Below are 27,734 nucleotides of genomic sequence, written 5' to 3'. Positions count from 1 at the left end.
ACAGAGTATATAAAGTACATGAGTCCTGATTCCAGAGGACTTGCAGTTCTGTGAACAGAAAAGCTGTTAGGTGCAGGGAAAGAGAAGCTGCTTTGATAACTAGTTCCACTTGCGGTGTGCAGTGCCGAGAGAGGACAAGAGACTAAAACGCAAGGGTTGTGGCACGCTTTGTAAGCAACCCCAGAGGCAAGATTTTGTCTAGAAAGTTGACCTGATCATTAACCTGGCTTGTTTCTAGCCATCAGAAATGTGTGTCCCTCCCAAGTGCAGTAGGCAGTGGGGTTAGTCCCTAGCAGGGGACCAGGTCTTCAATACTCATCACTTATCCCGCTACCACCAGTGCACTCCCTCTCACATGGCAATCAGTAATCTATCTCATAGGATTGTGGGAGCATGGCCACATGTCCGTGCTTGTTCCCTACCAATAGTGCTGCTCTGGTGGACTCTGCTTTCTCTTCCCCAGTGTCTGTGTACTTACTCCTTCCAGTCTTCATATTCAGAGTTCACTCCACTCCGAGTGGTTTTGAAGCCCATCTCAGGAACTTGTTTCAATGTCTCAATACATTGAAATGGAACTCATATCTAGACGGAGGAAAGAGGCGTCCGCAAGAGGCTGTCAATGGAATGGCATAATGAGGAATGGGTACCTGGAATAGTGGGGAAAATTACCTACTACCTTATGTCTGAAGCCCAGAAATGTCTGGAAGAGAAAATAACTTCAGAGTGATGCGCACAGTCCAGGATTTGTATGCTGCAGCCTTGTCTTCATCAAAATGCCACTGCATTTGAAGTGGCCACAGTGCTGTGGTAGAGTTTGTGGTTTAGAAAGCTCACGGTACAAAAGATACATTGGCAGCAGGCATTGTGAGAACCGTAGGGCAGGGAGGAGGGAGGCCTACAGAAGACACAACTGACGGGACTTGCTGGCGAAGAGAGAAGCCCCATCCCTCACCCCAGGTGTCCTCCTGCAGCCCTTAGACTGTTGAGCTTAGATCAACAGATTTTGGAGGGAAAAGTCTAATTGGACACAGTAGTTAACAGTAGGTTAGCAGTTAGATAAACCTATCTAAGACTGGAGAGTCAAAATCTAGCCTGGAATACCAATAGATTTGGTAGTAAAAACTGTATGTATAGCAAAAACTATACATTAAAATGCAATCATCTTGGTGTTTGTGCCAGGCATGTGTCCCTAATCCCTAACCATAGTCTGTCTGCATCTGTGCCTGTGTGCTGGGTAAGTTTCAGCTCTGGGCCTTGAGCTTTTGCTAAGCTTTTTTTTGTCGGTCGTGGGGCTTGAGCACTGTCCCTACGCGCATCACCTCAAGGCGAGCGCTCTACCACTTGAGCCACAGCGCCACTTCCAGTTTTCTAGTGGTTTATTGGAGATAAAGAGTCTCACGGACTTTCCTGCCTGGGCTGGCTTTGAACTGTGATCCTCAGATCTCAGCCTCCTGAGTAGCTAGGATTACAGGTGTGAGCCACCAGCTTTCTTGCACCTGGCTAGCATTCTACTGCTTGAGCCATACCTCTAGTACAGCACTTTGCTGGCTACCGAGTCTCATAGACTTCCTCCAACGTCTCAGCCTCCTAAGTAGCTAGGATGTGACTACAGGAATGAGTTCTAGTGCCCAGCTTACTCCTTTAGTTCTTACAACTCCAATGAAATAAGCCTCATAGACAAAAACCTTTCTTAGGAAACCAAAAAACAGTAGATGAGTTACTTAGGCATAAAGTAAAGCAAAGAAGGGTATCATGGACAATCAAATGAATTTTTAAAAGTAGAGTGAAGATCATACGAAAACAATGGAACTGTTTTACAATGGAAACAAAGCCAAGGCCCTGAATTCTACATACAATACACCCCCCACCCATGTGTCTCAAGTGGTAGAGTGCTTGACTTCATGCATGACACCCTGGGTTCAATTCCTCAGCACCACATAAGCAGAAAACACCGGAAGTGGTGCTGTGGCTCAAGTGGTAGAGCTCTAGCCTTGAGCTGAAGAGCTGAGGGACAGCGCCCAGGCCCAGAGTTCAGGCCCCACAACCAACCAAAAAAAAAAAAAAAAACAGTTGCCCAGCAAATGGGCAGACTGGTCCTAAAGACCTAATGAGGCAGGAAAAAGCAGCGCTTTAAGCCGTGTTCACGCGGCTTTTCTCCAATATGTTAGAGTGATGATAGTTTGGAGGGGCTGAGTACTAATCAGGGAGGGCACACACTGAGACATTAGCCGTCATCAGTACATACTGTCAACATGTATGCTGCCAAATGTAGGCTTTAAATGTACTTGTTCTTTTAGAGCAAGAATACAACATAGAAAAGGATTTACTTAAATGTTAATTTTTTTATTTTGAAAAAATCTGATTTTCTGAATCAAAAAGAAGTCTACCAGAGTTAAATTTTGAATATTTTGTTTTCCACTGATCTTTCTAGATACAGTGCTCAGAACTGTGCAGTTAGCATCCAATACCACATTTTCTAAGAACTCCTTCATGGCATTGGTGATTCTGATTTAAACCAAAGAATTTAATCATCACAGAAAATCTAAGCAACAATGGGTTTCAAGAGTTAAAAACCAGATCTCTTTTAAAAAGATTTTTTTTTAATTTCTGGGTGACTCCTGTGTGACAATTCCAACTGAATACAATACCTCCCAAATCCTAGACACATTATTTCACCTTTGATTAAAATTTAAATTTATCTATAGCTGTCTTCTACATATAGAGTCTTAGCAAGTATTAAAAAAATCTACAAGTGCCTGTCTTTGCTTAAGAAGTATGGTCTAACAATCTTTGGGGCTAGGAATGAGGCTTAGTGATAGACTGCTTGCCTGGTATGCATGAAGTTCTGGGTTCCATGCCTCAGCACCAGAGAAACAAAAAGCCGGAAGTGGCACTGTGGCTCAAGTGATAGTGTGGTAGCCTTAAGCAAAAGCTCAGGGGCAGTGCCCACGCCCTGAGGTCAAGCCCCAGGTCTGGCCAAAAAAAAAGTCTTTACCCTAAAGGAATATTGGAAAAGACAAGACTAAAACAAAACCAATTTTGAAAGCTGGGAGATTTATTTAGGAAATGTTTCTAAAAGGTGATGGAATAAGATTAACGCCCAAATGGGACAAAAATCAGTGAGTTTTCTTGAGGTACTTATTTTTAAAATACCATGAAGCATGTTTATGGAAAAATAAACGATTAGAAATGCAACTTTTGTAAAAAGTATTTGTCAACCTAAGTAGAATATTAAATGCACACTTACAGCCCCCAAACAATAACAGTTCATCCAAATTTCTAATAAATAGACTTCTCTTTAGAGCAAAAACCCATTAAAATTTAGAATGCTGACATAATTGGAAGTATGACATTAGGTAATGCCATGTAACACTTCTGATACTTTTTCTTAATCTGTAAAAGGTCTAGAATATTCTTTTTACCCTGAAAGGTCTGATTGGGGGCGGGGGAGGGGAGGAGGGGAGGTCTCATCTGAAAGGTTTTTGTTTTTGTCTGTGCTATGATTCAAACTCAGGGTCTTGTGCAATGTGAGGTATGTGCTGCTCTGCTAAACTGCTCTGAGTTCACACTCTTCAAATGTGACCAACTAAAATAAACTCATTTTGGTAGGGAGACCATTATAGTTAATAAAAAGTAGAAGAAAACAGCAACATGCAGATATCAGTCAATGTTAATAAAATGGAAGAATAGGATATGTAACTAAAGCAGCGTTCTCTATTTTGGCTTTGGAATATTGCTAAAAATGTCACCAGACAGAGCACTAGCCTCAGGGACAGCACGCTGGCCCTGAGTTCAAGCCCCAGACTGCAGACACACACACACCATACACACACACACACACAGAAATCACCAGAGTTCAAGCCCCAGACTGCAGACACACACACACCACACACACACACCACACACACACACACAGAAATCACCAGAGACCAAAACTCAAGATAAATTTCATATCTATATTTCAGAAAACCTACTTGAATACACTTTGAAACAAGAGTACAACAAAATAGAATATACTTCAAATGTTGAATATACAAACTATTATAGTTCAAATCTGAACACTGGTACTTTCCCTCTTAAACATCAACTAAAAAAGAAAGAAAGGAGGAGGAAGGAAAGGCAGAAAAAAGAATGAGAAAGAAAACAAACACCAGGTATTAGGACTACCTGACCAAAATTCATGCTGAGCCTGAACTTCCAAGGGACCGAAGACCTGAAACTGACAGCGTGGCCGGGGCTGAGGAGGGACACAGCCAGGTTACAGCAAAGGCCAGAGCCAACTGTTAATTTGTCCACAATTAAGAAACTGACAGAATTAAACTACCATATAAAATGTTACATGTAAATTCTATAACAATACTGTGCTAGGTACAAGATTTTTAAAATTTTTCTTTTAATAAAAAAGCTTTACACAAACAAGCCATTAGCTTATTTCAAGGAAAAAAAACAAAAATTAGTCTAAGGCCTTTGTTTTAAATCAGCTTAAGCTATATGATATATATATATGTATAGATATATATATATATATATATATATAAATCGCACTAGATCTTTTTTGCTATCCTCTTTCTTAAGCTTTTGGATCCATTCTTCGATTCACATTCTATAATACCTATTATTAAGCAGAGTCTTCACATAGCACCAGTTAAGTGAGTACTGTGCGAACACAGTAATAAATGCTGGTATGCATATGAAATGCATCAAGAATTGCTCTATGTAACAAGATCACCCATCCCAACCCCTCCCACTGAAAACCATACAACCTCTTACAGATGTTAGTGTTCCAAGTCTTAGTGTAACTGGACAGTGTAGTGAGCTGCTTGGTCCCTTTCAGTCCTTTTTCTTATTGGCGGGTTCAGTTGTTTCCTACTGTAAGAGGCAGTTTTCTGTCAGCATCTTAATTCCCCACTGAAACATGGGACAGGGAATTTACTTCCAGGAAGTCTGATTGTTTCTCATACATATTAAAAATGTTTTAAAGTCTTCCCTTGACTTCTTGACGCCCGCCCTGGCCACTGTTCGCGTCCGTGCTAGCACTGACATCACACCCCGAGGCCAGCGGCCCTCATTTCTCACACGTCACCAGTCCTTCAGTTTTCATCGTCACAGGAAGGGCGATGGCGGAGGGCGTACTGACCACCACTACATGCGTCACTGTCTTATTTCCATCCGCTGGTTTTTCTTCTACCAACTGCAAAGTTTTCACATCATGTTCTTGCTTTTTCGCCCCTGCTTCCGATTTAACCTCTGGCCCTTTTATGACAGCACTGATCACTCGAGGAGGAGTCTGGCCGGAAGCCTGTTGTGCAGGCACTGAGAGTCGCATGACAGGCGTGCCGTGGGCTATTGAAACGGGGGTCAGGGCTCTCACGGCCAGGGGGGTTCCGACAATGTTAATGCTCCCTGAGCCAGTCAGATTTGACTTTGTCTGTAGTTGACACTGTGCAAGTTGTGTAGCTGGGATGGTGATGATTTTGGCAGGCTGCATGGTGATTTTATCTCCACTTTCAGCAGAGGTTGGCATCACGGCAGGGATTGTCTGAATGACTACCTTGGAAGGGGCTGATTGTGTAGGACTAGTGCTGGTTATTAATGGTGCGCCTGCATTCACAGACTGAACTGCTACCGTTGAAATCTTCTGACCCAGTGACGTCATTACAACAGGTACTTGCATTGCCACACGAACTGTCCTAGTAGATGAAAAAGGAAAAAAGTTCATTACATATAATGCTGAATTAGAATTTCTCTTGTGCAAAAAAAGACCCAATAAAAACTCTAAAATGGAGCCAGGCACCAGTGGCTCAGAGCTTGTAATCCTAGCTATGACAATTGAAGTTCAAAGCCACCCTGGGCAGGAAAGTTCATAAGACTCTTCTCTCCAATGAGATAAACTAAAAGTGAGCTGTGCCTCAAAGGGGAGAGCATTAGCCTTGAGCAAAAAAGCTCCAAGACTGCACCCAGGCCCTGAGTTCAAGCCCTACAACTGACCAAACCCAAAATAATAATAGTAGTAGTAATAATAATAATATGGGCTGGGAAGGTGGCTCAGTGGTAGAGAGCTTGCCTTGCATGCATGAGGCCCTGGGTTCACTTCCTCAGCACCACATAAGCAGAAAAAAAAAAAAAAAAAGCTGGAAGTGGCGCTCTGGCTCAAGTGGTACAGCGCTAGCCTTGAGCTGAAGAGCTGAGGGACAGCGCCCAGGCCCAGAGTTTAGGCTCCATGACCAGACCAAAATAATAATAATAACCTAAAATGCATAAAACTAGTGCTCACAAACTTGTATAGATGTACGAATAACGACTGAAACTTACAATATAAAATACCATGAAGCAAACATTGAAAACCTCACATTAAGTTGGGTCCTGATGGCTCACACCTGTAATCCTAACGACTCAGGAGACCGAAATCCAACAATCGTGATTGGAAGTCAGCCTGGGCAGAAAATTACCTAAAACTCTTATCTCCAATTAACCAGTAGCAAGCAGGAAGTTCAGGTGTAGCTCAAGTGGCAGAATGACAGCCTTGAGCAAAAAAGCCAAATCAGAGTTTGAACCCCAGTACCAGCACATACAAAACACATTGAATTCAACCTTTAAAAACATAAAAACCAAATTCAGCTTAGTCATAACATCTACTTCAACAGCACAATATACATTGAAAAGATCAAGCACTTTTCCAAGTCCTGACAATGGTGGATTCTTAAAATGTGTGTATTTAGGGGGGGGAAAAAACATTTCAGCTTTACCACCAAGCTATTTTGAAACACAAACAAAAATTCAGAAGTCAACACGCTCTGCTGAGTGGTTTGCCCCGGTTACCTTGGAGCTGCGGCTGCTGGTAGGGGTGCAGTGGTGGTGGGGGACCTGGAGGAAGCATCGGGCCCGGGAGAAGTGAGGTTCACCACTCTAGCCACGCCCTTCTCTGCCCGGGAGCAGTTTATAGAAGAGGAGCTTTTTCCACCTCGAACAGAAGTGGCCGCTTTCAGGAGACTTTCTGCCGACAGCGACACTCGTTCTAACGACTTCTCATCCGCAGCAGCTGCTAACTCTTCACTGCAGGGCTCATTCTTGTCATCATCTATGACCACTATGTTTTTGGGCATGTCTTTGAACTGATACACAAGTCTCTGTCCTTCCACTTTTGCAAGAATTCCCCTTTGGTAGTAGTATCTGGAAAGGAAAACATTATTAAATGAATCCAGTGTATTATGCCTCCCTCTCCCCCACCAAAACAAAAGCCCACACAGAGCAAATACTAACAGAAGCATTGATTCACATTTGAGATTAGGAAAGAGCTCTTACTGCTCTGAGTCTGTTGAAAGGCAATGCATCTGGAATGCAGTGCCAAAGGCTTTCATGACTCAGGAATATATAAAAGTCACATAGCTCCTGTTAATTCTCTTCATTGCTTTGGCTTTTAACAGTCTCACAAGGTAGCCCAGGCCACCCTCCCATTTTTTATTTGTTTATTTATTTTGCCAGACCTGTGCCTTGAACTCAAGGCCTGGGCACTGTCCCTGAGTTTCTTTTGCTCAAAACTAGCATTCATCATTTGAGCCAAAGCAATATTTTCTGCTTTTTCTGTGTATGTGGAACTGAGGAACTGAACCCATGGGCTTCATGCATGCTAGGCAAGCACTCTCCCACCCAGCCACATTCCCAGCCCCTGACAGACTCCAATTTTAAATCCTCCTGCTCTACATCCCAAGTGCTGGGATTATAGGTATGCACCACTATACACAGCTTATTCCTGTTCTTACAGAAAACAATGTACAGACAGAATGTTTTACTGAAACCTGTGGAATACGTGAATACTGGCCACATGAAACCCAGTGTGCAAACCCCTTTACCATGGTCCACTACAACCAAAGTTACAGATTTTTCCAACTGACAAAACTTGGAAGACTTTTTCATATCAAGACAAATCCATTCATAACATTCACAGGAATCAAGAACAGAAATAATTTTAAGAACCATTTCATTTGAGTTTGATTTTTTAAGGCATACAATTTAATAATTTCTCAGGAAGAATCCTAAGAACCAAAATCACCTTTTGTAAAAAATTTGAAAGCACTGTTCAATAATGCGGAGCTGCAGTCACGCTCTCTCACCGTCTACCAGACAACCTGAAGAGCCATGTGCGCTGTATTTGAGAGCTCACCTCAAAGCCCGTCCCATGGTCTCGTAGTTCATGTCTGGCTTGTTCTTATGTTTCCCCCAGAGCTTAGACACAGCTTTCGAGTCCACAAGCTTAAAGATGCCTTTCTCTCTTTGAGTCCACTTAATATACCGGGGACAAGTATTTTTATCTTGAAGTAGATCTAAAAGAAACTCCCATAGATAGGTCGTGTTTCCTTTAAAAACAACATTAGACATGTATCATTTTAACATCTGTTTACAATTTTTGGGGGAGTTCCGGTCATGGAGCCTGAACTCTGGGCCTGGGCGCTGTCCCTCAGCTCTTCAGCTCAAGGCTAGCGCTCTACCACTTGAGCCACAGCACCACTTCCAGCTTTTTTCTTTTTGCTTATGCGATGCTGAGGAATTGAACCCAGGGCCTCATGCATGCAAGGCAAGGCTCTACCACTGAGCCACCTTCCCAGCCCCAATTTATTGACAATTTAAGAGCAAATCTTTTTATAACAAAAATGCTCATTATACTTATATGCTGGCTTTTACAGTTTCCAGTTAACACACTAAGAGAGGTCTTGGGTTTAGTAGAAGGTACTGCCACCTTTTAGATTGTGAGTTCTTTCAAGGCAAAGGCACAAGACTTAATTCAGTTAAATACAATCACATTTATTATCACAGATCTGAACTAAGTTAAATTACTTTGGACCTTTATTATACTTTAAGCCCAAATTCAACATGAAGCTTATTGTAAGGTACTGAGTTGTAATAATACAGTACAGCAATATCCAATGCAATGTGTGAAACATTCTGGCATATACTTTTCTTTAATTCCCTAGGGTCACACTCTGAGGTCTATGCCTTCGTTCTAACTACTCTCCATCCTTGAAGCAATCTTACCGTCTTCCTTTGGACTGCTAGTAAATATACATAAATATACCAATAAAATGTATGGCCTCTATAAACAGATTTTTCTCTAAATTCTTAATCTCTTTCTACTTTGTATGCAGTAAAGTAAGATAAGTAGGAGTGGGAAGGTGGCTCAATAGAGTGCTTGCCTCACATGCATGAGGCCCTGGGTTCCATTCCTCAGCACTATATAAGCAGAAAAAGCCAGAAGTGGCACTGTGGCTCAAGTGGTAGAGTGCTAGCCTTGAGCTGAAGAGCTGAGGGACAGCACCCAGGCCCAGAGTTCAAGCCCATGACCGGCAAAAAAGAGAGTATCACTGTCTATTTAAAAAACAAAAAACAAAATAAAAAAACCAGACATTTGTTGGGTGCTTGTAGCCCACACCTGCAATCCTAGCTACTTAGGAGGCTGAGATCTGAAGACTCCAAGGAAGCCTATCTCCAGTTAACCTGCAAAAAGCTAGAAGTGAAGCTGTGGCTCAGGTGACAGAGTGCCAGGGTAAATGTAACCATGAAATCCTGCCCACCCCCACCCATCTACAACTAATGTCCATCTGTATGTATATAAGCTTCGGCCAGAGTGGTGGCTTATGCATGTAATCCCAGCTACTTGGGAAATAGAGGCAAGAGGATCAAGAATTTGAGGCCAGTCCTGGCAAAGACAGAGAAAGTTTGTCTCAAAAACAAAATGCAAACTGGCTACTGGCTACTGGTGGCTTACTCTTATAATCCTGTCTACTTGAGAAATTGAGGATGGAAAGACCAAAGTTCAAGGTCAGCCCAGGTAGAAAATTTTAGAAGATTCCTTCTCAGTGACAAGTTGTACACGATGGCAAACACCTGTTGTTCTAGCTGTAGGGAAACCTAACTGGGATCAAGCCGGGCTCTTGTGTCCAGGCAAAATGTACTTGAGACCCTATCTCAAAAATAACCAACAACTAGCATCAAGTAGCTCAAGCCTATAATCCTAGCCACTCAGGAAGCTGAGATCTAAGAATCACAGTTGCAAACCAGCCCAGGCAGGAAAGTTTGGGAGACTCTTATTTCTAAAATAAACTATTTAAAAAGCCAAAAGTAGAGCTGTGGCTCAAGAGGTAGAGCAGTACCCTTGAGCAAAAGCAAGCCCAGGTACAGTGCCCAGGCCTTGAGTTCAAGCCCCAGGACTGGCATACATACAAAACAAACAGAAACCCAAGGGCTGTAGCATAGCAAGCACAAAGCCCTGAGTTCAAATCCCAGCACTGAAAAACAAACACTGAAGAGCTCAGGACATGGCTCAAGTAGCTGAGTGCTTGCTTTGAATGAAAAGGACCAGGGTTCAATCACCAGTACTACCTCCCTTCCCCTACCAAAAGAAAAGAAGAAATCTGGGCAAGTGAAGAATTTAATCTCTTAATGGGGACTAGTCATGAAAAGACCCTAGTCTTTTCTAGCTGGTTTTTTAATTCCCTCAGAATCTTATTCTAGAAGCAGAGTTTCTTAAATTGAGTCCTGAGAAGAAAAAGACAATTCATATTCTCCCAATGAGTCACCACGCCATTTCTGTACACTATACACCCTTAAATCCAGACACAAGGCATGGGCTTGCATGGGAAACTTCCAAACCAAGCCATCACTGCCTGGTCTCTTTCGGCTGGAACACTGATACTCTCTCTCCGGCATTCCCTTTCCATTCTAGATTTATTTTAAAATTCAATACATTCACTAATAACCCATTGTTGAGCCCAGTGTGCAGCTCCTGACCTAAAAAGATTGGCCTTCAACCTCCCAATATTACAACATCTGTCAGGATCTACTGCATCATCTTTTTGACCAAACAGTACAGCAAATATGTAGCTTGAAACTTGTTTTGTTTATAGTAAGGAGATAATGATGTCTTATGTGTAGGTACACTAAGTGAGCAGAGGGCTGGGGGTATAGCTCAAGTGGTAAAGCACTTGCCTAGCAAGCACAAGGCCCTAAGTTCAAACACCAATACTACAAACATACACACACACAAAAACATCTGTATAATTTTATCCTGGAAATTTTTGTATAACACAAGTTGTTAATTAGACTTATCAACATTCATTATCTTTGAATACTCTACACAATCTTCCATCTCTGACAATTCACTTCTAATTTAAAGGAAAAAAAGCCTGGCTGAGCCAGTGGCTCAGCCCTGTAACCCTAGCTACTCAAGAGGCTGAGATCTGAGGATCGCAGTTTAATGTCAGTGTGGGCAGAAAACTCTGTGAGACTCTTATCTCCAATTAATCACAGAAAAAGCCAAGAGTGGTGCTGTGGCTCAAGTGGCAAGAGTGCTAGCATTGAGCAGAGGAGCTTAGGGACAGCACCAAGGCCCAGAGTTCAAGGCCCAGAACTGGCAAAAAAAAAGAAAAGAAAAAGAAAAACTCGGAAAAGGAAGCTTTCTTTTTCAAGTAAGGATTATGCCTCATCATTATTTTGCAACAGAAATAACATGTCTAGATTTTGAATCTGGGCTTAACTAGCATTAACTTGAATCTTCACTTTACAACAATTTGGCTTTCTAGCATTTGCTAGTACTACACTAAAGTTTCCAACAAAAGTTAAAAGACAAAATCTAAGATATTGGAAATGAGAAATGTCCAAAAGAGAGACAAGTATATAAAAATATCTGGAGGCTGAGAAGGTGGCTCAGTAGTAGAGTGCTTGCCTTGCATACGTGAAGCCCTGGGTTCAATTCCTCAGCACCACATAAGCAGAAAAGGCTGCACTCGTCTTGAGCTGAAAAGCTGAGGGACAGCGCCCAGGCCCAGAGTTCAGGCCCACGACCAATAAGACAAAAAAAAAAAAAAAAAATCTGAAGTCTGTGTCAAATGCAATCATTTGTCCCTAGAAAAGTACTCGATGCAAAGTAGAGCTTTCTGGCCTAACTAAACACTCAATCTCTTTTATAAGTTTATTGGGCTTTAAGAAAGCCCAATACTGAGGATATACATAATTAAGCAAAAATGTAAGTTTTGACTCTGAAACTTTTAAACTAGATAGTTAAATTTGGCCTCAATTCCCATACGGATTCAAGCATGTTAAACAATTATGTATCAGAAAGCAAATCTCCTCCTTTAATTCAAGTGGCTCTATGGGCGGATGTCACTAAATACAGGGCACGGTAGCTGCAGACTCTGAACACATTCTGATAAAACTCCTCACATGTGCCTGCACTAGAAATAATTTTTTTTTTTTTTTGGTCGGTCATGGGCCTGAATTCTGGGCCTAGGCACTGTCCCTCAGCTCTTCAGCTCAAGGCTAGCGCTCTACCACTTGAGCCATAGCACCACTTCCAGCTTTTTTGGCTTACGTGATCCTGAGGAATCGAACCCAGGGCCTCATGCATGCAAGGCAAGCACTCTACCACTGAGCCACCTTCCTAGCCCTAGAAATAATTTCTTTACAAATATAAAAAGGCCTCCAATTATAAAATACAATTTCATATCCAAAATAACCTTTAATTACCTTTTCCTTCTCTGGGTTTCTTCTTGATTCCTAACTCAGGAGACCCATTGGGAATTGGTGATTGCTGGGTCTTTGGTTTACGGCCAACTGAAAAAGATATTGGAAAAACAAAACAAAGCAAAACAAAACATCAGCACTCTGATAACACATTACTCATTAAAGTAGACAGTAATCAGTAATATGTGAACTAAAATACTCAGTGTAGATATGAAAAGTTGCTCTTAAAAGGAGCCAACACATGTGCAATTTTAAAATAAGGCAATTCTAATCCCAACATACACAGCAAGTCAGTTACTACTAACCTTAGGTCCATGTTCAGAACTTCCATTTGCTAACGTTACATTAGTACAATAAAAACAACTCCTGTTAGCAAAGTTTTCTGTAGTACAGTAGAGCAAGATACAGCTTTTCCTTTTTATTGCAGATTGGATAACCTGTGAAGCCCTTTCAGTCCACAGGAAGTAAAAAATATTAAACAGTATCACTCTAAGCTAGTTAATTCAGAATTCAAGTGTTTAAATGTCCCCACTTTAATTTGTAAGGGAAAAAAAACCTTCCAAGTGATTAGATGTCTCATAAATGCTTGCCATTCTCTTCTGTTTGTCCTCATTTCTGTCACATCATCATCCACAGTAAAGGGAAAAGCAAAGGCTCTACTCTGTACGACGGAGGGCCTAAGTCTGAAAAGGTCAGATGGATGAACACTGGCAGGTGAGGAGAGCCTCACAAAAAGAGTTGGAGTGTTCGAGCCTATCACATGTTCAGGTTAACTCTATTATTACTGACTCGGGGATTATCTCATATGTCCTACATTAAAACCTCAATTTAGGTATGTTTTTGCTAGACTCTCACTTTGGAACCAAAGGGAACCTTAAACACAGTGAGTTGATTATGCTTAGCATTAAACTCCTGATCTTCCTACCTCAGCCTTTAGAGTGCTGGAATGGTGAGATTACAGGCATGAGCTACCACACTCACTGAAATGTCTTAGGTTTTTATTACAAGATATATAATCAAGGATTTCATTCTGCTACTTCTGACCAGTAAAATCTGCTTGGTAAAAATTAAAACATCAAGTTTACCGGTTTCCCTGTTAGAATTGACCTTAATTTCTCAGATTCAATAATATTTATATGTATGAAATAAGTCAGTAACAAAATTAACATCACCACTATCACCTAATAATTCATGAACAAAGGCCCAACAACCAAACATTTAAAAAAAGAAAAAGAGCTAAGCAAGCATGGTAGTGTATGCTTGTAGTACAGTCGCTGGGGAGGCTGAGGTGGAAGGATCATTTAAGATCAGCACACTCCCTATTAGAAAAAAAACAGAAGGCCAGGAGCTGGTGGCTCACGCCTGTAATCCTAGCTACTCAGGAGGCTGAGATCTGAGGATCACGGTCCAAAGCCAGCAGGAAAGCCCGGGCAGGAAAGTCCATGAGACTCTTATCTCCAATTAACTACCAGAAAACCAGAAGTGGCACTGACTGAGGCAAAAGGAGAGCACTCGCCATGAAGAGCACAGGGCAGTGCCCAAGGCAAGAGTTCAAGACCCATGACCTACCAAAAAAAAAAAAAGAGAGAGAGAATAAGGAAGATTAGCCTAAAACGTCTTAATTTTCTTAGAAAATAGCCTTTCTTTCTTGAAAAATTCAGAACATTATTCTTCAGTAGAAAAAAGGGTTTCTATAGTCAAATAGATTTTTAAAATACTGAATGCTAGCCAGGTATTGGTGGCTCACAACTAGAATCCGAACTACTAGGGAGGCTGAGATCTGAGGATTGCAGTTTGAAGCCACCCCAGGCAGCGAAGTCCACAAGACTCTTATCTGTAATTAAGTACCAAAAGTCTATAGTGGAGTTGTTGCTCAAATGGTAACTTTGAGCAACAAAGCTCAAAGACAGCTCAACCAAGCTCCAAGTTCAAGTTCGAGGACCAAGACCAAAACAAAAGTACTGTATGCTATCTAAATCTAGAGTCATAACACACATCAGTGTATTAAAGGTTATAGAAATAAAATCGCAGCTCTGCTATTAAAAATAACAATAATCTATTTCTGCTTCTTCAGGGATCCCTGACACTGGAAAGAGGTCCGTGGGCAGGGGTGAACAGCCCTGACTGTAGGTGGTGGGCTAGCGTAGCTCTTACAATGCTGCTTCTGTCCCCACCGTTGCCAACACCTGTAAAAGACATCCACATCCGAGTCCAGACCCAAATGTTAGTTCACCTGGGGTTAAAAGCGTGGCTCAAGTGGTAGGGTGCCTGCCAATAAGCATGAAGCATCAGATAATGAATTTGACTCCGTCTCCCACAAAAAAAAAAAATTAAAATTAAAAAAAGGCAGAAAGAACCAAATGTTACTCTGTCCACAATCAACAACTAACCAAAATCTTCAAAATTAAAGCTGGGACTGGACCGAAGTTCAAAAAAGTCAGCTGAGCAATAAATAAAAACACTTATCTCCAATTAATCAGCAACAGGCCAGAACTGGAGTTGTGGCCAGATGGTATGGCTCCAGCCTGGGGGAGGTAGGGAGAGGGGTGAGAAAAAGGTGAGGAAGACCCAAAAGCTCTGAATGCAAGCTCCAGTGGTTTACAATGTAGTGACTGGCCGTGTGAACTGTCCAGTTCTTTTACCCATTTATTAATTGTATTATTTATCCTTTCAGTGATTAATTTTTTAAGTTTTTACTTTGTTTTGTTTTTGGCCAGTCCTGGGGATTAAACTCAAGGCCTGGGCACTGTCCCAGAACTTCTTTTGCTCAAGGCTAGCACTCTACCACTTGAGCCACAGCGTCACTTTTGGCTTTTTCTGCTTATGTGCTACTGAGGAATCAAACCCAGGGCTTCATGCATGCTAGGCAAGCACTCTACCAATAAGCCACATTGCCAGCCCTTTTTAAGTTCTTTATGACAAAGATTTCAAGGGACGGTAGGTAAATAAGACTATTTATATGTACCTCTTTGTTTTCAAACCTTTACAACAGGAAACCATATATAATCCCTGTGTTATATGGAAGAAGGCACTCTGCGCTTTCACTTTTTCTTTTTAATGGTGCTAGAGACTGAACTGAGCCTTGCACAATGCTAGGCAAGCTCTGTACCACTGAGCTATGCTTTGCTGCCTTGATGATTTTCACGCTAAAAGGCAATGAAAAAGATAGTAAAGACTGGAATGAACGGACTGGAGGCTCATGCCTGTAATCCTGGCTTCTCAGGAGGCTGAAATCAGGTGTCACTCAGAAGCCAGATGTCACTACCGGCATTCTGAGAAGGGAAGAGTATTCGCTTTTTTTAAATGTCCCCTAAAGAGGGGAATCTAAGACTACGAAAGATAGAGAGTAAAATTTCTTTCAAGTAGTCAAGCTGGCTTCCGAGGTACAAGCCTGTAACATCAGCTCTCAGGTGCTGAGGCAGAGAAAGAGCAAGGCCAGAGGAGGTCTAGGCCATCCCATACCTACCGAGATGAAATCCACGCCTCATGAAACAAAATCAAGTCCAAACAGAACAGTTTAAGAGTTACCAACTACACAGGGGTAGCTCAGAAATTAGGAGGCAGAGTGTAACAAATGTGCAGGGACTCTCTACAGTCTGCTACATGACCAGTACCTGTACCTGTTCCAAAAGGGTCACTGTTAGGGAAGAAACTACAGGGCTTAAATACAATCTTCTTTAAACGGTATTAACATATTACAGCACTAAATAAAAACCACCGTAATTTGTTATTTCTTGGAGACTAGCTAATATCAATGTTACATCGACAGCACATTATTTCCTATGTCCCTTGATGGGGACCAAAAACAAAGACATCAGAAAAACATTTGTCTGCCTTCTCAGAAATTCATGAATATACTCCACCTTTTTTCTTTTTCATTGGTTCATGGCTGTCTGGAGATGTGGGGATAGGAGAGGTATCCATTGGCTCAGACTCTTCAGTTGACACCTCCACTACAGTTTCTGTAATGACATCTGGCCTCATAGCAGCATGGATAAACTCTGGAGTTGATACACAAGGAGGAACAAACACTTCCACTATAAAAAAAAGTTGAAAAATTAACATTTCCCACCCCATTAATGTCTCTAAGATGGTAGTTCAATATTTAGAAGATACAAAGCTTACTATGTACTAATTAAATTAGGCTAAGAACTTACTTAATACTACAAAAACCAACTTGTAATACTAAAAGAGCTGAATATGATCTAAAGTAAACAAGAAAACAGATAATAAAGGAAACCATCTTGGCTGAGCATTGGTGGCTAATGCCTATAATCCTAACTACTCAGGAGACTAAGATCCAAGGATCATGGTTCAAAGCTAGGTGGGCAGAAAAGTCCATGATATTTTTCTCCAATTAACCACCAAAAAGCCAAAAGTGGAGCTGTGGCTCAAATGGTAGAACACTACCCTTGAGGAAAAATAAGCTCAGGAGCAGCACCCAGGCCCAGATTCAAGCCCTAGGACAAGAAAATCATCTTGAAGGCCATGAGTGTTCCCCCTGCCCTTCATACTATTAAGTGGATTGTAGGGAAACTAAATTGACAGCTGGAAAAACATTTGAAAATAATTATAAAATAGCTTTTGAATGATTTTCAACATATGTATCATTATTATTTAAGTTGGTTACAGATGTATGATACAAAATGGAAAATTCACAAATATTCAACAAAAAGTATGCATCTTTAGCTTATTTTCAAATATGAAAAAAAAATTTCCTTCAAGATTTTCTTGCACTGAATCTTGTAAAACTGCTTTCAATTGGGGGGAAAATATCCAGTTCTGATTTTTTTTTATTGTGATTGTTAAGAAGTTTTACAAAGGGGTTACAATCTTAAGTCACTAAAGCAGTAAATACATTGCTAATATTCACATTGTATAATATTGTCCCTCAGGCTTCTTTCTAACATGTATGAATCATCAGGATATGACATTTCTACTTCAAATTAGATAGTTAATATACACTAACCTGGATATACTAACAATAATGCCATAATTTCTGAATGCATGGGATCCCTACTCCAATTAAGAAATTTGAATGTTCTTGGCATTTACTGCAAATTCATGTAAGAAAGGCCAACCAATAAAGCAAGACAACTAATATTTGAACATTAAAATAAAATTAAGGCAAACAATTAGTATAAATTAACTGTTGAAGTCAGTCTAAAAAGGGACAAAAGGGTAACCCACAGGCTAAAAGGAGCATGAAGAAAATGGTATATGCATGGTATATATCTAACATGGATGGTTCTAAGAAGTTACTGCCTATCCTACTTTTAAGAACTGCAAAAACTTACAAGTTAGCCAGCATTAAGGAAATAGGACAACACAAATAGCTATTTAATAAAAATTGTATGAGTATAGTGGGTCCTTCTGTATCGTTTATTATAAAAATTAAATACAATACTTAAAGTTGTGATGAGATCTTAACAAACAAAGATTAATATATAATATATTCAATAGTAACATTCTTAAACTAAGAAAAAAGGAACTCTAATCCCTGGATGAAGCAAGAGGATCCTAAATTCTAGGCCAGCCTGAGCTACAGAGGGAGTTTCGGGCTACCTTAGGCTGAACTGCCTAACCCTGTCTTAAACAAAATAAAGGAAGTCTTCATACTAATATGAAGCAATGTGATGTGTTTAATATAAAAATGGATGGTTCACATACCAGGACTTCTTGAATCTCTCAAGCAGGTAGGAGATTCCATATGAAGCAGCGCTTCAGCAGCTTCAATTGTCTTATCTGTACAGTGTGCATTACTGCTGTGGACTGATGCTTCCACTGGGGAGAAAATAATTTCTACTCAATTAAAAATGAATGAAGCACAATACGATAACCAAAACATCACTGAAATATAAATTAACTTCCATGTGAATCTGTAATATTTATTGAAATAATTTAAAATTTATTAAAATAACAAAAATCATTTGTAAACTAATTGTTGATTTAAAAACAACCAATGAGACACATGTAGTGGTATACTCCTGTAATCCTGGCACTGGAGGATTTAGTTTGAGACCAGCCTAGACTATCTACAGAAACCCTCAACAAAACAAAACATAGTAAAGTTAATTAGAAAGTAATGAGAAGTTTCTAGATCATATTCAAAGGAAAACTAAAGACCCTTGAAATTCAAACCTTGCAACAATTTTAGGCCAAAACTAACTGGGGCTAGCGGGGGGGGGGGGACAAGGAAGAGGATGGGTATAGATTAACAATCCTGGGAGCTTAATTATGGTAAAAATAGGGATGAGATATCTAGCAGAATTAGCCACCATTAACATATTAAATAGTTCAAACCTCCAGGTTCTTCTGGATGAGCAAACAAACTCTAGGCAGGGCATTAGCAGAATTCAGGAACTTTCTTCACAATAACCTTGGTCTTGTTAGAACCTCATTAGCTTTCACTCGGATTTTACCTATACTACTTTTACTGGAATATTTTTCATTCCATTAGGCCCTTGCTAATTCTACTGTCCTTGTATCTTTCTCTTTGCATTTCCTTTCTGCTTTGCTGTAAGTGCAACTGACAGAAAAGCATGCAAGCAGCGGTTTGTACTTTCAGGTCCCACAGCTTGGTTCCTGGTCTCTGCTACTTAGACAAGCCTTTCACCAAACAGGATACTAATAATACTCACCTCAAATTAGCTGTGGAAATAAAGTGATTCCCAAAAGAAACTTATTAGCATAAATGGTGAGTTCCTTAATCCAACCTTCTATGGCTACTGTTCCTAAGGAAGGTGAAGGTGTGTGTGTTTGCTTGGGGGGCGGGGGGGGGGGGGGGGGGGGGGGGGGGGGGGGGGGGGAATTGGAGAGGAGGGGGGGGGGGGGGGGGGGGGACTCTGCTGTGGACCCAGGGCCTCAATCTAAGCAAGTACTCTACCCCAACCATTCACACTGTTCATACTGGTAAGGCACACAGATATTTATTTCATGTATTTTGGATAACCCACTGGTCTTACAGGAAAAGTGGCAAGTCAAAAACATACTGATTAATTTTACATTGTGACTTAAATTACTGATTATTTCAGAAGTCCTAACTCATTAAATTCATAAAGTTCTAATTTAGTAGATTTTTCTCAAGATTGGCCCTTAAGGAATTAAATGTAAATGTTTATAAAATTTCATAAAATCATACTATAAATTTACAAAAGCTGCACTGAATCTTCCAAAATAGTTCTTTGAACTGGAGAAAAATAATGCCCACATAAGTCTTAAAATTCACCAAATGCTAAAGCCTCAGCCTTCACACTATTCATTTGGAAAGCATTTAAAACTCCAGGGACTGTTTTACCACCTGCTGCATATCATCCACAGTCTTAACCAAGGTACTAGTCTCTCCAGTTGCTCTTTCCATTTATGGAAATCTGCTCAAAGCTAACTGGTTCCCGACAGGCAGCCAAACCTCTAAGTCAATCTATCTTTAGGTGACCCTGCTTACTCTTATCTGCAGCTACACTGGAGCTTCAGAGATCAGCCCTTCTGGCTCTACATTCAAAACTTAGTATTGAGTAAAATGTATTACTACCATCCTCAAGTATCATTTTCAAAGTACCTCCCTACAATACTCACATGCAGGTGGAAATCATTCTCTGGTCTTGAAAGTTTAAAATACAAAGTAAGAACCATTCTCTCTAAAGTTTGCTTGGTGTTGCAATTCAGTTGCTGTCTTAGGTGCTATTAATAAACCATACGGGATAAAGTAATTCCTTACGTAACTGTAGTAAGATATACCCTAACAACTCTACTACAAAATAACTGAGTTTCATGTATTTAGTATCTGCGTAGAAATAGAACTTTACCAGACTTCTGAATATTTAAGTTAAAAACAGAATAAAAACTGCCCAGTTACATATTAAATGTCCTAAATTCTTAAGTAGCTTGAGGTATGTCTTCAAATGCACGATTTTATGTTAGTACCAATTTTTTTTCTTTCTTTTTTGGTCGGTTGTGGGGCCTAAACTCTGGGCCTGGGTGCTGTCCCTCTGCTCTTCAGCTCAAGGCTAGCGCTCTACCACTTGAGCCACGGCACCACTTCTGGCTTTTCCTGCTTACGTAGTACTGAGGAATCGAACCCAGGGCCTCATGCATGCAAGGCAAGCACTCTACCACTGAGCCACCTTCCCAGCCCCAAGTACCAATTATTTTTAAATGTATTTTTTCTGACCTCAACTTTCCCTCTCTGTTAAATTCAACATTATATCTTCTAAATATTTTATTTATACTTGTTCATGCCTTAAAATTAGGATGGGAAAATATCTAAAAATCCCTCATGAATTATCAACTAACGATCGAATATGAATGCAATCAATGGGTGGCTGCTGAGTATTGGGCCCTGTGCTTTAAATTTTGATACCAGCATGAGTGGGTTCTGGGCCTGCAGGGAGCAGCAGGGAGACACAGACTAGAGGAAGGAAGGTGAGCAAATGCAGTAACTATAGTCAATGTACAAATCTGCTGCAGAGAGCAGCAGAGAGGGAGGAAGGTGAGCAGTCACTATAGTTAATGTATATGTATTATGTTAAAAAAAAAAAAACATGTAATTTCAGGGGAGGGACGGGAAAGGAAAGATGGGGGACAACAAAGGAAGGGATGAAACTAAACAAGTCACAGGGTACTCATAACCTGACTTATGGAACTATAACCCCTCTGTACAGCTACTTAATCATAATAAATAATAATATTCTAAAAAGAATTCAGAGAGCATCAAAAAGTTAAGTGCAAGTAAGGCATAAAATAAGTGAACTTGCTATATGAGAACAGTGAGTTCTTCCCTTTTTGGGATGTGTACTACACCTCTGTGAACTGGTGCTTTTATTTACCAAATCTGGGCTAAGCATAAACAAAAATCTAAGTGTCAACCTCAGGTCACTTTTACAATAATGCAACAATGACAGTGTAAAATGGTGAAAAAATGAATAATGTATCTCCTTATACTTTTATTTTAACTTAAGCAGAATTGGAGAAAGGGGAATGATACTACAGAACTCAGCAGGGCCTTCTTTTTTGCCATTTGAGCTATGACCCAACCAACAAGTAACTTCCGATAATGGAAATTTTTCTTCCAAAGTGGCTCAAAGTGGTCGAGCACTAGCTTTGAGCAAAAGAGCCTAGGGACAGCGCCTAGGCCCTGAGTTCAGCCCCACAACCAACAACAACAAAAACAAATGCTTTAAAGCTGGGCACCAGGGGCTCATGCCTGTAATCCTAGCTACTCAGGAGGTTGAAATCTGAGGATGGAGATTTGAAGCCAGCCCGGGCAGGAAAGTCCTTGAGACCCTTGTCTCCAATTAATCTCCAGGAAAATGGAAGTGGCATTGTGGCTCAAAGTGGTAGAGCGCTGTATAGACTTGAGCACATAAAGCCCAGGGATAGTGTCTGGGCGCTAAGTTCAAGCCCCATGACCAACCTCCCCCCCCCAATATCTTCTATTCATTTTGATAATTTTCAAAAATTTCAAAATTATTCATTCTATTTAGATTAACAATTCAAACAAAAATTTAAAGCTGCACATTATAAAATGTAAACAATTTAACGGTGCTGTACAAAGTAGCTGAAAAGTAAAATCTGTTCCTCTTAAAATTTGATTAACAAGTGTACTCTATGTAGACTTGTGTAAAAACTTTTTTTGTGGGGCTGGGAAGGTAGCTCAGTGGTAGAGTGCTTGCCTAGCATACATGAAGCCCTGTGTTCAATTCCTCAGTACCATATAAACAAAAAACGCTGCAAGTGGCGCTGTGGCTCAAGTGGTAGAGTGCTAGCCTTGAGCTGAAGAGCTGAGGGACAGCGCCCAGGCCCAGAGTTCAGGCCCCACGACCGACAAAAAAAAAAAGACTCAGGACCAGCACGTGCACCCACATCCACACACAAGTCTGTGTCGGTGCTGGTGATTCTAGCTTCTGAGGAGGCTGAAATCTAAGGTCTGTGACTCAAAGCCAGTCCAGCAGATAAAGGCAAGAAACTCTTATCTCCAACTAACCAGCAAATAGCAGAAGAAGCAGTGTGACTAACGTGGTAGGACCCAGTTCAAAGCCCATTGCCAGAATTCACACACACACAAAGGAGAAAGACAAGCAATGCCTTAATACTGTATTATTTAATTAGTTATTCTGAAGATCCTCCCAAAGCCTGTGAAAGACTCTCAACTTCCAGAATCCCTAGAAGCTGGTGTTTGAGAAGGATAGCTGTAATTCATCAAATGTGATCACTGGTTGAGTGCCGGTAGCTCACACCTGTAATCCAAGCTACTCAGAAGGCTGAGATCTGAGGATGGCAGTTTGAAGCCAGCCCTGACAGAAAATTCCCCAACAAGGCTGAGATTTGAGGATGGCAGTTCAAAGCCAGCCCAGGCAGAAAACTCCCCATGAGACTCTTATCTCCAATTAATCACTCAAAAACTAGAAGTGGTGCTGTGGGGCTCAAAAGGTAGAGCGCTAGCCTTGAGCACAAAGAGGTTCAGAGACAGTGCCCAGGCCCCGTGCGTTCAAGACCCACGACAACAACAACGAAAAATAATAATTACTAAGTTATTTACTTATGTTTAAGTTTTAGCTCCTTAATATAAACATAAGTATGCAGACAAAAAACTATGATTATGTTCCTAAAGTACAGTTATTTGTCTACTGACATATAAGGGAATTTTTTTTAATAGTATTGGGCTTCAACTCGGGGCCTTGTATATCTTAGGACCATGTTAGAGCACTAGAATTTTTTTTAAGCTTTTGTAAATGTTTGTTTGGTGTCTTTTCAAACAGTATCTCTATACAATCCAGCCAAGACTTAAAGTATTTACTACCACACATGACTTCTTTGAATTTTTGAACATTTAAACTATAGATTTACATGAAAAATTATTTTAAATAAAGTATGACAACATTCTGCTACTTGCTCTTCTCTACCAATCAACTTTGCTTCTAAAGAAAAGTGTTCTGTATTGGAATTGTGCTGATTTTTATATACTTTGGTATTACTTTCTAACTCAGTGTGTGTGTGTGTGTTTGTGTGTGTGTGTGTGTGTGTTCGCGCGCATGCATGAGCATGCGCCAGTACTAGGACTTGAACTCAGGACTATACACTCTCACTCAGTTTCTTCTTATGACTGCCACCCTACCACCTCACAGCCACTCTTCCCAGCCAACTTATTTGTGGATTAACTAGAATTATTATCTCAGACTTTTCTGCCCAGGCTGCCCCTGAACCTTAGCGCTCAGCCTTCTGAGTAGTTAGGATAACAAGCATTAGCCATCAGCACTCAACTTTGCAACTCAAATTTTTATATAAACTTTATAATTAATGCTGCAATGAATTTTGAGGGTAATTTCTTCAATACATTTTCTTTTTTTTTTTTTTTTTTTTTTCGGTCGTGGGGCTTGAACTCTGGGCCTGGGTTCAATACATTTTCAAATAAAAATTCCTTCCAATATTTGAGATAGAATCCAGAGCTTCACATGTGCAAGACAAGCAATCTACTACTAAGCTATCACCAATTTTATTCAGAATAAAAAACTAGTATCACTCCTGTTTGTATTTGAACACATTTCCTATTTTTTTTCACTAATCTGTTTTTCACTGCTTTTTTTGGTTGTGGTAGTGGTGTTCAAATCAATGGGCCTTTTCAAAATTGATACAAACTGAGCACCCCAAATCAGAGAATGTGAAGTCTGAAATCCTCTGGAGTTTATGAAAATATTACAAAATCTAAAAAATCTCTGAAATCCAAAATACCTTTGTTTCAAGTACTGTGGAGAAAGGATGCCAAATCTTACTAGATATTCCAGAAACAGGATTTTCACTTGCAAATTTCATGATAAACTGACAAACTTACAAAAATACTGTGAAAGTCAATGAAAACTTTTAGGGTAAATTTCCAGAAAAATTACCTCCTCCTTTAATAACTGTACTTGGTACAAAATTTATTTTCAAATTTGAAAAGAAAAATAAAAGGAAAAGGTGAAGGACTGTGTATTTGGAGATAAAATTCTTCTGTGTGAGCTGGTGCAGGGACTTGAACTCAAGACCAAGGGGCTCTCATTTAAGGCTTGCACTCTACCATTTGAACCACATCTTCACTTCTGGCTTATTGCTGGTTAACTGGAGGCAAGAGTCTTGTGGGGTGGCTTTAAATTAAGACATTCAGGTCTTGGATTCCTGAATAGCTAGGATTACAGGCGTGAGCCACTGGCACTTAGTGCAAAATATTTTAAACTGAAAATTCTCCAGAAACTACAGATCATACATATAGAATACTTTCACAAGAAATAGAACTGAGTCTAAATTATTAAAATTGTATCATACAGCTGGGAATGTGGCTCAGTGGTAGAGTGCTTGCCTAGCATACATGAAGCCCTGTGTTCAATTCCTCAGTACCATATAAACAAAAAACGCTGCAAGTGACACTATGGCTCAAGTGGTAGAGTGCTAGCCTTGAGAAAGAGAGAAAAAGAGAGAGAGAGAGAGAGAAGAAAAAAGTTCAGGGATGTGCCCAGACCCTGAGTTCAAGCCCAGGACTGCAATATTAATAGTAATAAAAATAAATAAAATTGTATCATGGACTTACTCAACATGTGCACATAAGCCTCAAGTTTCAATATGGCACGCATTTGAAATCCAGGTGTTCCCAGATCAGGCCTGTAATAGCAGCTACTCAGGAAGCTAAGATCTGAGGATCACTGTTGAAAGCCAACCCATGTAGTAGAGTCCAAGAAACTTTTCTCTCCAGTTAACTACCAAGCGGAACCGTGGCTCAAGTGGTAGAGCAGAAGAGCTCAGTTCAAGCCCCTGGACCAGCACACATGCACGCACACACACGCGCACGCACTCACACACACAAATATACATATGACCGGACTTGTAAAAAATAGTTTATTGTTAAAGGTTAAGGAATTCATAAGCAGTGTAGACCAAGATAATGATGGGTATCATTGTGAAGATTAAAAGGTGTCTGTGACTTAAAAAAATAACAAGCAAAAATAACAGGTTTCATTTTTATTTTCATATTCATTTCTCCCTGAAGTCTCACCTGCTCTACCACTGAGCCACCTTCCCAGCCCTCAACCACAAATTATTTTTAAATGAAAATTACTTACAACAAATAACTGTTTTTTACTTGAAACTTTTCTGGCAGCATTAATATTGGCAACTAAGGAAATGCAAATACATAATACTTACATTTTAAGGGCGGAAAATAAAGCACTATGTTCTTTGGCGCCTTAATATATCCAGTATCAGTGATATTAAGTGACTTCTACCTGGCTTGAAAAAGTTAAATGAGCCACATTCAACTGAAAGCACATCTCCTCTACAGATTTCCATGAATATCACTCATTCTATGCTAATCATCGACACATTACTGCCATTACTATAGCTATTTTTACATTAGATTTCTGTCTGTCTCCACACACTTAATGACTTCCCTTAAGATGAGATAAACGAGTTCACTGTGTCGATCTTACAAACATAAAATTTTCAAATATTACTCTGCTCATATTGGTGGAAATTGGCAGCAATAAAATTTTAGCGCCATGAATCCTTTTTTGGATCACCTTTCCTCTCTCAACTTTTTAAATTCACTGAATAAAACCAGTCTCGAATTTCCTTTTCTACAATCAAGCCTGCATAGGCGCTTCAGATTACCTGAGCATGAGTGAAAAAACAATCTGAAAAGAATTATATGCAAAATGTTTACAGTATTATTATAATCAAATAAGAAACCTTAACTTGTGTATTCAGCAGTGCATTGGGCAGGGCGAGGAAATGGATTCATTTTAGAAAACCATTTTCAGAGCCTGGCCATGTACAGCTTACTTACTGTAAGGAGAGCACTTGCATACAGCATACAGGCGAGATCCGGGGTGCAGATCCCAAGCACCTCAAAAACTAATTCAGAACCCTTATAAAAAGACAAAACTTTGTATCGTGAAACTAAAAGGTGTCTTTATAATATCCATTCCAAGCACCGTATCTACAGGTTACATTTGATCTGTTTCAAGAGCTGGTTTAAAAAAAAAGACATTCGCAAAAACTAAGCTCTCAACTTGACAGCGTTTCTTTAAGAGTTCTATCTTCAGGGGCTATGTTAGGACTGTGTCAGAAGTACACCTAACCACTGGAAAACAACACCTTTTGAAAAATACACGTTCAGGCCTCACCAACATCACGGACCCTGCAGTCGTAAGCATGGAGAACCAATACTACAAAGCCAAATAATACACTAATTCATGCTACAGCATTCCCGAGTAGTACAAAGGAGCCAAGTCCTCACTGGGCGGCTCACGCAGCAGCTCAGCTCTGTGCGGGTCCAGGGCCGGTCTGCGCGCTGCAGTGGGCCGTGACTGCTAACTTGGGGCTGTGGCAGCGAGTGCAAGGTGCCAAGCGCCACCGAGTGCGGAGCCGTTCGCCATTACTGTCGGGCAGGACAGCTGGCAGTGCCCGAAGCTCGGGGGTGGTTTTAGGAAGCACGTGTCGTGGCTCCCCGCAGCCTTGGGGCCGCGGCCGGCCGGTCATTCCCAGACCCCGGCGTGGGGACAATGGTGGGGGAGCGCGAGGTCCTCCACGGTACCACTGCCGGGGGACTCCTCGGCTCCCCGGTCCCGCGGGGGGCGGCGCGGAGAGGGACGCGGACGCCGACTTCGGTCGGACCGAGGGCCCCGGAGCCCCGCCGCTAACTCCCGTCCGTGCCCTTCCGCCGCGGCAGGGGCGCCGCACATCCCCCACCGCGGCCACTTCCGTGTTTACACTCCCTCTTCCCTCCAATTCCATGCGTACATTGTCAGCCCCACTCCCGCCCAGCCCTCATTGGCCGCCGCGGGCCGCTAGTCCCGCCCCCACAAGTCAACGTTCTTATTTGGAACCTCTCTGCCAGCAGATTGGAACCCCGGGCTGTCAATCCCGCGCCTCTGTCCTCTCCCAGGCGCTTCCGCTATGGTGGGAGGTTTGGGGGAGGGGAAGGGGCTACTCGGAGCAGAGGCGAACCTGGGGCCGGGACGCCCTCAGCCCGCTCCTTGACGTCCACCCATGTTTACAAAGATGAGCGCCCGCGGCCCGGGACGCAGGCACAAAGCATGCTCCGCACCCTCCCGCTCCCCTGGGCGACAGCCCGCTCGGGAAGGGCAGACCCCGGTCCTCCCCACGCCGGCGGCGCCGAGGGAGGCGGGCCCGGACCGCGGCGCGGAGGTTCCACGCCGGCCCTTCCCGGGACCGTTACTCGGGACCGCGTCCTG

General features: G+C 41.3%; 1 protein-coding gene across 4 annotated transcripts in view; it reads right to left on the bottom strand.

Moving 5' to 3' along the window:
* Window positions 1–3,936: 3,936 nt before the first annotated feature.
* The window catches only part of Elf2 (E74-like factor 2 (ets domain transcription factor)), a 53,603-nt gene continuing 29,805 nt past the window's right edge, over window positions 3,937–27,734 (bottom strand). For 2 of the 4 annotated variants that reach the window (XM_013029531.1, XM_013029533.1), the window contains 6 exons: window positions 18,184–18,297; window positions 16,377–16,550; window positions 12,517–12,603; window positions 8,162–8,354; window positions 6,820–7,170; window positions 3,937–5,690 (listed from right to left, as the gene is read on the bottom strand). In XM_013029531.1, the coding sequence (XP_012884985.1) occupies window positions 5,066–5,690; window positions 6,820–7,170; window positions 8,162–8,354; window positions 12,517–12,603; window positions 16,377–16,550; window positions 18,184–18,297 (1,544 nt within the window). In that variant the 3' untranslated portion in view covers window positions 3,937–5,065. The remainder of the gene's footprint in view (window positions 5,691–6,819; window positions 7,171–8,161; window positions 8,355–12,516; window positions 12,604–16,376; window positions 16,551–18,183; window positions 18,298–27,734) is intronic. The other 2 variants (XM_013029532.1, XM_013029534.1) reach the window with 1 other exon arrangement.

The sequence above is a fragment of the Dipodomys ordii genome, unplaced genomic scaffold (assembly GCF_000151885.1).
Source record: "Dipodomys ordii isolate 6190 unplaced genomic scaffold, Dord_2.0 Scaffold119, whole genome shotgun sequence".
Taxonomy (NCBI): Eukaryota; Metazoa; Chordata; class Mammalia; order Rodentia; family Heteromyidae; genus Dipodomys; species Dipodomys ordii.
The sequence above is the reverse complement of the archived record's forward strand: the minus strand, read 5'-3'. Positions and strand labels throughout refer to the sequence as shown.